This window comes from Callospermophilus lateralis, chromosome 3 (genome assembly GCF_048772815.1).
Source record: "Callospermophilus lateralis isolate mCalLat2 chromosome 3, mCalLat2.hap1, whole genome shotgun sequence".
In the NCBI taxonomy this organism is placed as follows: domain Eukaryota; kingdom Metazoa; phylum Chordata; class Mammalia; order Rodentia; family Sciuridae; genus Callospermophilus; species Callospermophilus lateralis.
Window position 1 is genome coordinate 88859101 of NC_135307.1, and position 13259 is coordinate 88872359.

A 13259-nucleotide genomic window follows, 5' to 3' on the forward strand; every position below is an offset into this window, starting at 1 on the left:
CTTAGCAACTTATCATAACACTGTCTCAAAATTAAAAAGTAAAAGGACTGGGGATGTAGCTCAGTGGTAGGGTGAGAGTTCAATCCCTAGTGGGGTGAGGGAAAAGATGGAGAATGGGCAGAGAGAGAGATCTATAAGAACGCAAAATAATGTTAATCTTATATGCTTTTTGAAAAATAGTTATTTTCATTAAAAATGTTATTTATAGTAACACGTAACAAGTTACATGTTTAATAATAACTTACTAAATATATTTCCTCAGTTTTAATTTCCAAAAGAGAAATCAATGTGAACAAAGGCTTTTGGTATCCACAATTTTAAGAATGCTAAGAGTTCTGTCAGGCATGGTGGCACAGGCCTGTAATCCCAGAGACTTAAGGAGGCTGAGACAGGAGGACCACAAATTGAAGGCCAGCCTCAGCAACTTAGCAAGAATCTATCTCAAAAATTAAAAAATATAAAAAAGGACTAAGGATGTAGCTCAGTGGTAAAGTGTCCCTGAATTCAATTCCCACTACCAAAAAATTAAAAAAAAAAAAAAGTGACAAAAGAATTTTAAGAGTTCCAAGATCCAGGGGCTGAGGTTGTGGCTCAGTGGTAGCGTGCTCGCCTAGCATGTGTGAGGCACTGGGTTCAATCCTCAGCACCACATAAAAATAAAGACAGTAAAGTCCATCAACAACTAAAAAAATATTTAAAGAAAAAAATAAAAAGAGCTCTAAGATCAAAAAGTCTGAGAACTTGGGGCTGGGAATATAATTCAGTTGGCAGAGTGCTTGTCTGACACAAGGCCCTGGGTTTTAATCCCCAGCACCACAAAAAAAAAAAAAAAAAAAAAAAAAGTCTGAGAACTGCTAATATAGCAGATCTGTAAATTGAGAACAATGGATTTTAGTTACAGCTCTACTCCTCCACAACTACACGATATTCTCTCCTCTATAAAATTAAGAATTTGGGACCAGACGACCTTTCTAGCGTCCAAGAAAAATCTATAATTTTATGTTCCTTACCTTGAAATTGTAAATTTCATTGTAACAATCAGCACTTTTCAGAAACCAGGTAATGTTCAAAGACAAATCACAAGGTTCTCCATCAACTATAAAGAAATAATTATAAACAAAAGATGATTCTCAAGTGAAGCATTTTTCCAAAAAGCATTTCCCTATCATATTCTATTTATTATCTACCCTCTACTTAAATACTCAGAGATCATCCCTTCTCCTAACATAAGGAAATGGGTTAACATATGCAAAAAGAACTGAATATTCTTTAGATAAAATATAGTTATTTTCAGAAAGGGATAATAATTAAGTAGTTTTTTATTCTTTTGACTGTGGATCTATTTCTATACCTTAAAAACTTCAATTTCTAGATCTCTACTGGGAAAATTTGGGAGTGACAAAAACAGTTCCAAGTTAAAACCAGGCTTCTAGTAATCAAATATTTATTGAACAGAGTTTACAAAGGTACAATAGCACAGCATAGCACAGCATTAGGTCAAAGAAAAAAACAGGAAAGAATTACTAAAGATACTTAAAGAGGCTATACTCTAGTTGAAGAGATACAGAATAACATGAAAAATGTCACATTCACAATTGTTAATTGTGGTTTAAATAATAGTTCCACTGAAGGAAAAATTCCTGGCTTGGATCTTGAAAGACATCAATAATGGACAAAAAGAGCAATAAACAAAAAGTATGGCTGGGAAAGGTTGAAAAGATAGTATTAGTTTTTTTTTTCAAAGCTCACCCTAGGCCTCATGAAATCATGGAAACTTCATATAATTCGAAGTTTGTAACACACTATTTTAACAGATCAAGGCACTATTCTGAAAATTTGGGAATGTAAATCTAACTATATGACTGATTAGCTGCCTCACCTGGGAGAAGTCAGCATTCCCTTTTATCTGGAAAAGCACTGGAAAAGGACAATACACTAAAGACTCCTTGCTTTATACAAATGTGACAATCATGACTGCATTCAGGAATCTACCTCTGGTTCACAACAAAAGAAACAACCTAATTATAAGCTCCTCCTTTTTGTTTGTTTATTTTAAATTGTTTTCTCAGACTAATTTTTAAACAACCACGTATTTTCATAGGGCAGTACTAGAATATGCAAAACTTCAATTTGTTGGGTATAATTTATGGAAATGATATAAAAGATACTATAGCTATGAACTATTTAGAAGAACACCTCTAGAGATAGGATTAATAAATTAAGTCAGTAAGAAAACATCCCCTAAAAAAGAATGCAAGGGAACTGAGCTGCAAAAATATTGCTGTTTATGTTAAAAAAAAAAAAAAAAAAAAAAAAAACTAAGGCAAGGTTTAGAACTCCAAATGGAAGACCTGTATAGAGATAATGAAAATGGTCGCATCTATGCCATCAAAGACCACATACCAGGCTGGGGTTGTGGCTCAGTATTAGAGTGCTTGCCTCGCACATATAAGGCATTGGGTTCAATCCTCAGCACGACATAAAAACAAATTAAAAAAATAAAAGAATTGTGTCCATCTATAATAAAAAGAAAAAAAAAGACTATATACCATACGCACAAAAATATAAAATCAGAACCAACTGGTACACAGAAGTAAAAGAAAAATTTTAAGGAGCCTCAAATCCTCCAAAAAAACTTTAAAATATAGATCAAAATGCAGGTGAGAAAAATACTACTGTCTAAAAGAGTATCCAGGCCAGGAGAGTGGCAGCTATAATTCCAGCTACTCAGGTGGACTGCAAGTTCGAGGCCAGCTTCGGCAACCAAATAAGACCCTATCTCAAAAAATACATGGTGGCACACTCCTGTAATCCCAGTAGCTCAGGAGGCTGAGACAGAAGGATTGCAAGTTCGAAGTCAGTCTTAGCAATAGCAAGGTGCTAAGTAACTCAGTGAGACCCTGTCTCTAAATAAAATACAAAATAGGGCTGGGGATGTGGCTCAGTGGTTGAGTGCCCCTGAATTTAATCCCCAGTACTGAAATAAATAAACAGGGCTACAGGTGAAACTCAGTAACAGAACGCCCTTGGGTTCAATCCAAATTACCACAAAAAAATAAAAGAGTACCCATCACACAATAAGTATTTAACAAGTATTTACTAAACAATTAAAAGAATAAAATCATCTAATTACTCTTTAAAACTTTGCACTTTCTAGAGGAAGGTATGTTTAGAAGTACACATTAGTCTGTTAAAAATAGGTAGTGCACCTATTAACCAGTAATCCCAGCAACTCAGGAGGCTGAGATAGGAATTCAAGTTTCAGGCGAGCCTCAGCCACATAGCGAGCCCCTGAATCAATATTAAAAAATAAATGTCTGGGATTGTAGTTCAGTGCTAAAGCACTCCTGGGTTTAATTCCCAGTTTAAAAAAAAGAAAAAAGATTTGAACAGCAATCATCTGGATTTCATTCCTCATCTTGAAACCGAGCTTCCCATGACCATTTGTTCTCTTAAATAAAGCCAGTTTCAGAACTAAAAGGAAGCTTTTCTTTAATACACAATGGAATAGTTTAGATTCAGATACAGTGGTTGTCCCACTAGACAAACTGGTTTTGTTCTACATAATCCCTATTTCCTGGTAATATATCTAAACTTCATCTTCCTCAAGGTGGTAAAATACTCCTTTGGTAAATAAAAGATCTATTGAACACATTTGTTCTGAGCAATGATCTGACAAACCTAGGTCATGTTTTCAGTAAACATCTAACCAGCATACAAGTGTAAAATTACTGATATCTCTATGACTCAGAACAGATTAAAAACCTATGCAATCAACCGACATAATTACATATAATTCAACTGAGATGACTGAATGTTATATTTGTAATGCATAATTATTTATACATTTGCAGACTATTTATTCAACGCAAATTTAATGTAGTATGAGTATATGACATATAATATGTATTATTGTATATAACATATAGTGTATATTCATGTATAATAAACTGAAAAACAAGGGAAGAAAATAAAGTTCACACAAGTATTCTGAATAGTATTTAATAAAAGGACCTTAGTTGTACCAAATGTTTATACCTATATAGTGTTGGACTACCAAAGTTTTGAACTTAAAAATACATTGCAAATAGATGATCAGAAGTGGAAAATAGGTAACTTAGAAATTTCACTTATAACTTCAAAAACTCAAGAAAATTCATGAAATTCAAAAACTCACATTTCAGGAAGATAGTGGTATTTCTGAAAAGGATCTTTCCAAAACTAAAATAATTTTTCCCCTGCAAAGTTTAAAAAAAAAAAAAGAAAATTTAGCATCAGATCACTTCAATTCCCACAACAGAATATAGCTACTTAAAAGTATAAAATACTCAAATTAGCTTTTCCCCCCAAGTTAGTTTTCTTAACTAAAAAATAGTAACCTCTCTCCTTTTAGTGAAATTTGATCACAAAATGCACAATTTTTCCCCACAGGCCACAAAGCAAGGAATTTAGAAGAGAGGCTACTAGGAAGCTCAACCTAAATCTTCATTTAAGCCTTACCCCTCAATAATCAACTTATTTCCTTCACTCACTGATCAATGCCGAGAAGAACCAATAGAGGTTAGGTGTCATTGTCGGTTGTCCCGCCCCAAATAATCACTCTTATGTTTAAATCTAAAACTTAACTATTCATCATTAAAGAACCAGGAAAACCCTAAAATTGAGAACAAGTTCTTCACCAAATGAATATAAACTATAATGCATGCTATATAAATTTATAGTGGGCGAGCGGAGCAACATGAAACAAAAAAGCCAACGTGGTTTTCACAATTAATGCTTTTTTTTTTTTTTTTTTTTTTTTAGCACTTCGTGCCTGCATCTAGTTTATGTCCTATGAAGGACAAAATGAAGTTTTAAAAAGTGGGTGGAACAGATAAAATCCATTTATCTAGTTAATTGACCAGATTTTAAAAATTAGCCTTACCAAATTATATTTTAGAATTCTTTCTTTCATTTTTAGTCATTCCGGTGTTGAAAATAGATTTTTAAATATCAAGGATTCTTAACCTTAGAAAAACTTAGAATAACCAATTTAAAGTGAAAATAAAATTGAACCATTTTGAAAGCAGAATTACCCAGAAAAAAAAAAAAAAAACAGTGCAGAGAAAAAAAGAAACGAAGACGTCTTTTTACACATCCCTCCTAACTTGGGATCACTGTACTCTGTAAAACTTCAGCTGAAAAATAAAACACCATCTGATATCAAGTTTAAATCTCTCTCAAGTCAGGCACTGAAAGTTGTTACTTTCTAATGAGAACCCGTTCTACTACTCCTTTGCGGACCTTAAGTATCTCTGACTTTCCACCTAGCCATTCCACCAAGAACAGCTTTCCGCTCCAGGAAGTTGGGTCCCAGGGGGCTGGCTACACAAACTCTCCCGGAATCCCACCCCTTCGGAAGCAGTCTTCTTCCGAACCTTCTTGAACCCCTTGGGCCGCCGTAGCCCCACCTCTTGCTCCTCCAGGCTCAGTCGCTCGCTACTCTTAACACTCACCGACGGTATCGGAACGTGCCACTTGGATCGGTCGGCAGCAGAAACGGGTACCAGCCCTACGCCGAAAAGCGACAATGGGTACAATTGAGGCCCCAGAAGAAAAAGAATGACAGGTAACACCTGAAGCCACGCAGCTGCCGCCATCTTCACAGCTATGGAGTGTCTACTGAAAGCATTTCACCTCCTTCCGGTTTGTCCCGCCCTCTTCCGGCTCTGCTCTGAGGGCGGGATCATCCGGGTCCTCGAAACCTCGTGGGGCTTGTTTGTTTTGCAACCTAGTGCTCTGACAGTCTCACTAGATCAAGTGTGAGACTTTGGACCTATTGCGCAGGCGTCGCCCTGTGGCAACCTAGTCGGTTTGATTAAGATCTCCAATAGCCACTCAAGCCTTCGGCTTCTGCTCTGCAGCGTTCGGCTCTCCCCTTCTCCCTCTTGCCCTAACCCCTCATTCCTTCAAAGTCGAACGTGGTCCGAAGTCTGGAGAAGCGGTAATTCTGGCTGCCTGATAGGCGTCCTTTAGTGAGTTGTCCCGTTTGGGAGCTGTTTAAGCAAAGGCTGGAATTTGGCACTCGTGTAGTAGAAGCGATTCCTAGCTGGATGGTATAATAAAAAAAAATCTTTAAAAGAGCCTTTTTCAGCTACAGGAGTTTGGCCGGACGATCAGCTTCCAGTAAAGACCTCGCCGGTACTTCTCTTTCAAACTAAAATCAGGAAAAGAGTGCATCAGTTTTCAGTATCTTAGCATGACTGCCTCTGAGAGAAAACTGCAGCAGCTTTGCTCCAATCTGGAGGCCGTCTCGGTGCTTCCTGGTTCTCACGATCTTGTTTTTTACCCTCTAGGAGTCATTGTATACACGCCTTCTCCACTGCAAACAGTTTCGGTTTCTAATGAAAGCACGGTCCTCATCATTCACCCATAATCAGGAAAATTTTGCAACGATAATACCTGTAGAAACGCTAGTTGCGTTTGAAAAATCCAAGGAGCAAGAGCCAATATTTGTCATTCCTTGAGAATCTGGGGGAGACTCCATTTACCAGAAACTTGACGATGGTGAAGTGCTGGTCATAATTTTAGAAAGACGACTCCTTGGCTTTTTATAAAGATCGTCCTAGGCCGTGGCCTGAGAGCTGAGAGCCAGTTGGATTGACAGAGAAGTTATGGAAGCAGCTGGGGAAGAGGAAATCAGGTAAAGACCAAGTGCTCTTTCAGGGACTGACCCCAGGGAGGAATGAAAGTACCTTGAAAACAGCCTTCTGGTTTTGAAGTTTTTACTGGAAAAAAAAAAAAATACATATATATATATATATATATATATATATATATATGCATTTCTTATTTGAATTTTAGGTTGTGTGCTTTTATCATTTTTACTCAATTTTGAGGGAATTGGCTAATGTAAATAGCCTCAATATATTTTCAGGATGGTTGAATACAGGATGGTTAATACTGGAAAAGTTGCCAACATAACTCTTAACATATGAATTTTAAGCATGTTGCTTAACAAGTTTATACCCTCCTTCAGTGTCATTCCAGAGCTGCTACTTCAAATGTGAAGCAATGACAAAAGCTGAGTTTAATGAAAGATTTAATTACTTCGTGATAAAGAGAATTTTTTAGTAGAACTAAGTGTATATTTAAGGACTAAGGGTATATATGTTTTCATTTTTTGAAGTTGGTGTCCAAAAAAAATCATGGACAAACTGACTACAGAGTATACAGCCACACTCTGCATGAAAACTAATGTTTTGTTTTTATAGTTGTTTTAGTCAGATGAAGGCTAAATTAAATACCCATACTCAAATAGCAGTGTACATCTTATTCATGTTTTATTCCAGAAACGTTTCTTCTGGAAATTTAGTTTTAAAGAACATTTACTTCTGGGGCTGGGGTTGTAGCTTAGTGGTTGAGTGCTTGCCTCACATGCATGAAGCACTTGGTGGCATCCTCAGGATCATATAAAAAAATAAACAAATAAATAACGATATTTTAGAAAAAGAACATTTACTTCTGGATTGTCATCATCATCATCATCTTAAAAAGCAAAAGATTTTCTTTCTGTGATTGTTTCTAATTCTAGCACTTTGCAATACCTGTCAGAGCATTTGTCAGGTTATATTGTGATTCCCAGTTAGGCTTTTACAGAAAGTATGGACATTGTCCTTCCTATCTTGTCCAGAGCCCAACACCCAGTAAGAATATATTTTGGTGGACTGGGGCTGGGGCTCAGCAGTAGCACACTTGCCTGGCATTTGTGAGGCACTGGGTTCGATTCTCAGCACCACATATAAATAAATAAAGGTCTATCAACAACTAAAACAAAAAAAATTTTTAATATATTCTGAAAATATTTTGTTGATTAAATAGGTGAGTAGGTGTTTTTGTTGTTGTTGTTGATTTTTTTTTTTTAATTTTTGGTTTTGGGTACCAGGGATTGAACTCCAGGCCACTTAACAGTGGTTAAGTGGAGCCACATCCCTAGCCCTATTTTGTATTTTATTAGAGAGAGGCTTTCACTGAATTGCTTAGCACCTCACTAAATTGCTGAGGCTGGCTTTGAGCTCATGATCCTCCTGCCTTAGCCTCCCCAGCCTCTGAGATTATAGGCATGCACCACTGTACCTAGCTGATTTATTTTTGTGTGTGTTTGGGTTCTTTTTTTTTTTATGTTGTTGTTGTTTTTTTAAATTTTCATTTGTCTTGGAGGGTTTTGTTTTGTTCTTTGCTTTTTTCAGATTATACTGTTGTAGTCATAATTTTAAAAGAACCCTTCCTCATAAGTGACAGTGCCATTTTTCCTTTGCTTTCAGAATAATCCCAGAACTTGATATTTTGTTGTTCAATTTGGATATTTTACAGAAGGATATTAGTTCTGCAACACTTATGCCATTGTATTACATGAAGTTGTTGTGAAACAATTTTGAATTGCACAATAGACTCCAAAGGTTTATTTTGCATCTTCATATTATAGTTAGAGAAGGTACAAAAATTGGATTCACAAACACTATGTAAAATACATTTCTTAAAATGTCTTTTCATTTAGTGTTGAAGAAGAAGCTGTGGATAAAAATGTTTTCAGAGACTGCAGCAAGATTGCTTTCTACAGGTAAGGAAAGTAAATATATTACCTTGATCAAAACATTTCTGGCCAGATGCAGAGGCACACACCTATAATCCTAGCTACCTGGGAGGCTGAAGCAAGAGGTTCTAGGCCAGCCTGGGCAACTTTGTGAGACCCTGTCTCAGAAAAATTAATTAATTAATTAAAGGACTGGAGGTGCAGCTCAGTGGTAAAATACTTGCATAATATGCAGAGGGGCCTGGGTTCCATCCCCAGTACCACAAATAAAAAATTTAATTAAAAATTCTGACAATATTTTAAAATTAATGCTATTAACTTTTGAGAATCAATAGGCTTTCTAAGGAAAGGATCAATTAGGAAATGTAATGATTAAAGAATTCTTCAAGGGCTGGGGTTGTGGCTCAGCGGTAGAGCACTTGCCTAGCATGTGCAAGGCCCTGGGTTTGATCCTCAGCACCATATATAAATAAATAAATAAAAGTAAAATGAGGGTATTGTGTCCAACTACAACTAAAAAATAAATTAAAAAAAATAATTCTTCAGACTTTTACCTCTATATACTTACCACTATTTAAAATTTTTAAACTAATTTTAAAATTTCATGTCTGAATAGATAACACTTTCATGTAGTTCAAAAGTAATATAAAAAGATACACATTGAAAAGTGTTATTCCCACTGCTGTCCGCTTCCACCCTATGCCTCACCTTGTCTCTGTCAGTGACTAGTTTTATTAATTTCTTATTTATTCCAGTAGTTCTTTTTGTAAAAGTACATATTCTTACATCACCCTCTTTTTTTTCTAGTTGTCAATGAACCTTTATTTTTATTTACTTATATGCAGTGCTGAGAATCAAACCCAGTGCCTCACACATGCTAGGCAAGCGCTCTACCACTAAGCCATCACTCCAGCCCCTCACCCATTTTCTTATACCAAATTAATCTCTGCATATACTGTTCTATATATCTTTTTTTTCTGCTTTATAGTTTATTCTAAAGAACCTTGACTTGAGTACTTGGAGAATTTCCTCCATTTTTGTAGTTGCATAGTATTCCATGGTTAGATATACTATTTCTTTTGTCTCCTCTTGCTAGCTCCTTGGGTTGTTTTCAGTGTTTTGCTATAATAGCACTGAAAGATATCTAAAGGATGGATTTTTAGGAATGGGATTATTGGTTTAAAGTATAAATGCATTTGAAATGTGGTAACTACTACCAGATTTTCTCTACCAAGATTGTACCATTTTATACTCCCATCACTATTCTATGAGATCATTTGTTTCCCCGAGCCTCAAAAAGATGTCTTTAAAATCTTTGTTTTTTGCTATCTACTTTTATGTGATCCTGAAACAAATAATAAAAAAGTGTTTTATATAATTTAACTTTCTAATTTATTCACTCTATAGAGGAAGGAAAATTTGTGTGTGTGTGTGTCTGTCTGTCTGTCTTTGTAGGGATAAATATAGGGCCTCATGCATGCTCACAAGGACTTTTAATGGCAAACTCTGAGCTATATTCCCAACCCAGGAAAGTATACCATTTTTTTAAATTTATTTGATTTGTTATACATGATGGCAGAATACAATTCATTTCATATTACACATATAGAGCACAATTTTCCAATTTACACTGGTTTTACACAAAGTATTTTCACACCATTCATGTCTTACATGATCTTAAATGATGGTGGAATGTCTTAATTCATTCCACCATCATTTTTACCCCTTTGCACCCTCCCTTCCCCTCCCTCCTCTTTGCCCCATCTAAAGTTCCTTCATTCCTCCCATGCTCCCATGCCCCTAAGTGCCATTATGTGTCTGCATCCTCATATCAAAGAAAACATTCAGCCTTTAGTTTTGTGGAATTGGCTTATTTTGCTTAGCATGACAACTCCAACTCCAACCATTTACTGGCAAATGCCATAATTTCACTCTTCTTTAAAGCTGAGTAATGTTCCATTGTGTATATATACCAAAGTTTCCCTATCCATTCATCTACTAAAGATCATCTAGGTTAATTCCATAATTTAGCTATTGTGAATTATGCTGCTAAATATACGATTTTAATTCAGAACAGGTATCTTAGAGGGAAGTCTACATTGATATCAAACACCATTATTTGTCAGATTACTGCTAATTACAGCAGTACTATTATTTACTTCCCTCCCAGTACTAGAAGCAGAAATTCCTGAGCTTCTCACTAATTAAAACCTCAATATAACTTTCTCTGTCCCAGCTGGAGGAGGAGACCCCATCCTCTATGAACATTTATTCCAATTCTTTGGACACCCAGAAGTATATACTCTTTTTTACCTGGATTTGGAATTATTTCATATATTATTACTTATTATTCAGGGAAAAAAAAGAATCTATTCAGTTGCTACTAAAAAGAATCGTGTGAGCTATGTATCTATTGATTACTTAGGATTTATTTTCTGAACCTACCATATAATTACCATAGGAATACATATTGATACCTGAGCATATTTTACATCAGCTTCTGTAATTATCTCCATTCCAACAGGGGTTAAAGTCTTTAGCTGACTAACAACACACACAACGGAAACATTAAATGATCTCCTATAATACTATAAACCCTTGTATTTATTTTCCTATTTACCATTGAACGTCTTATAGGAATTGTTGTAGCCAACTCATCACTAGGTGTTGTTTTATAGGATTCATATTACATTGTAGCTTACTTCCACTATGTATTCTTCGCATGAGCAGTGTTGACAATTATAGGAATTCAATTATAGGAAGGTTTGTCTACTGATACCCTCTAGTCTCAGGATACACTCTAGATTCTACGTGTGCAAAAATCCACTTCACAGTCATTCATAAGATATGCCTGGTCATCTTGTTAAACCATTAGATGAATTTCTACTAGAATCTATTCAGTTGCTACTAAAGGATTTATTTCATGAAAAGAGAGTAGGACATGAACAAACTCATAAATGTCATCTTTGAAAATTACCCCACTTGCTCAATAAAGGAGACAAATTGCAATCCTTAAGCAAATTAAGGATGTTATATTGAAAAATTACATTAATATTCTTATTAGTAATAATTTTATTAGTACTCAAATAATATGTAGTATCCTTAATACTTTACGAGAGTACTAGTACTCTACCTATGCCCTGTTCACTTAATAACACAGTGAATTTTTTTTTTTTTTTTTTTTTTGGTACTAAGGATTGAACCCATGGTCGCTTTACCCCACTGCACTACATCCCAAGTTCTTTCTGTTTTTCCTTTTGAGGCAGGGTTTCACTAATCTGCCGAGAATCTCACTAAATTGCCCAGACTGACCTTGAATTCATGATCCTTCCACCTCCTGAGTTGCTGGGACTACAGGTGTCTGCTACTACTCTCAGCTTCATAATGCATTTTGATGACTTTTACATGTTAATATACTCTATTGGATGCTGCCAATCACAAATAGTCTTCACACATCTTTATACTTCATATTGATAGGCGTCAAAAACAGCTCTCCAAGAATTCTACCTATCGGGCATTATTAGACTCAGTCACAACAGAAAAAGACAGCACCAGGTTCCAAATCATCAATGAAGCAACTAAGGTGAGTTAAAAGTATCTTCTACAGAGAATAATTTTGTTTCTGTGTTCATTTGGGTTGAATAATTTAAATTTCCACAATAGCTAATTAAAATTGTATGTCTCCATAATATATTTCATTAGAGAAACAATGTATCTTTTTGTGTCTATACTGATAATATTGGAGGGGACTAGGGATTGAACTCAGGGACAATCAACCACTAAGCCACATCCCCAGCCCTATTTTGTATTTTATTTAGAGACAGGGTCTCACTGAGTTGCTTAGTACCTCGCCATTGTTGAAACTGGCTTTGAACTTAAAATCCTCCTGCCTCAACCTCTCAAGCCACTAGGATTACAGGCTTGTGCCACCACGCCTGGCTATACTAATAATATTTTAATAGTAGTATTAGGGCTGGGATTGTGGGTCAGTGGCAGAGCACTTGCCTTGCATGTATGAGGCACTGGGGTCAATCCTCAGCACCACATAAAAATAAATAAATAAAGATATTCTGTCCATCTGCAACTAAAAAAATAAATTTAAAATAGTAATATGAATGTCAACATAGATTATCTATGTATTAGATGTTTTATAGGTGTTTACAAATATAGTTTCTTTTTAATTAGTCTTCTTAATGCACCTAAGAGGTACATTTTATTATTCCCAGTTATCAGATAATAAAAATTGGATCTAGAAAGTCACTTGCCCAAAGTTATATAACATACAGTTGTTCCTATAGCCTGAGAAGATTCAGTGAATTTTCAGACTTGAAAATGCAGATGACCAGGGAATAGTAAAAGGACCAGTCAGTAGAAAATCTAAGTCACAAGTATCCCATCTCCTGAGCTGCTTCACTAACAGATCGCTATGTTTACTACATATAAAAGAATGTCTTAAAATAAGTAGTTTTTCTTACCTGTCAGGTCATCGTACTACTTCCCACGTGCCACAAAGATGGGCCAGTCATACTGCAAATTGGTGCAGCCAATATGCAAAGCAGTATGGAGATTCCAGGGAAAACATGGAATGGAACCACCATTTGACCCAGCTATCCCTCTCCTCAATCTATACCCAAATGACTTAAAAATAGCATACTACAGGGACACAGCCACATCAATGTTTATAGCA

At 35.7% G+C, this 13259-nt stretch overlaps 2 protein-coding genes across 8 annotated transcripts in view; one reads left to right on the top strand and one right to left on the bottom strand.

Moving 5' to 3' along the window:
• The window catches only part of Tmem87a (transmembrane protein 87A), a 60372-nt gene extending 54104 nt beyond the window's left edge, over positions 1-6268 (bottom strand). Inside the window, exons 1-3 of one of the 2 annotated variants that reach the window (XM_076850621.2) lie at positions 5496-6268; positions 4178-4238; positions 1011-1096 (exon numbers count right to left, since the gene is read on the bottom strand). In XM_076850621.2, the coding sequence (XP_076706736.1) occupies positions 1011-1096; positions 4178-4238; positions 5496-5639 (291 nt within the window). In that variant the 5' untranslated portion in view covers positions 5640-6268. The remainder of the gene's footprint in view (positions 1-1010; positions 1097-4177; positions 4239-5495) is intronic. The other variant, XM_076850622.2, reaches the window with a different exon arrangement.
• The window catches only part of Ganc (glucosidase alpha, neutral C), an 86430-nt gene continuing 78639 nt past the window's right edge, over positions 5469-13259 (top strand). For 2 of the 6 annotated variants that reach the window (XM_076850618.2, XM_076850617.2), the window contains exons 1-3: positions 5469-6682; positions 8537-8599; positions 12050-12155. In XM_076850618.2, coding sequence (XP_076706733.1) covers positions 6654-6682; positions 8537-8599; positions 12050-12155 — 198 coding nt within the window. In that variant the 5' untranslated portion in view covers positions 5469-6653. The remainder of the gene's footprint in view (positions 6683-8536; positions 8600-12049; positions 12156-13259) is intronic. The other 4 variants (XM_076850613.2, XM_076850616.2, XM_076850614.2 and 1 more) reach the window with 4 other exon arrangements.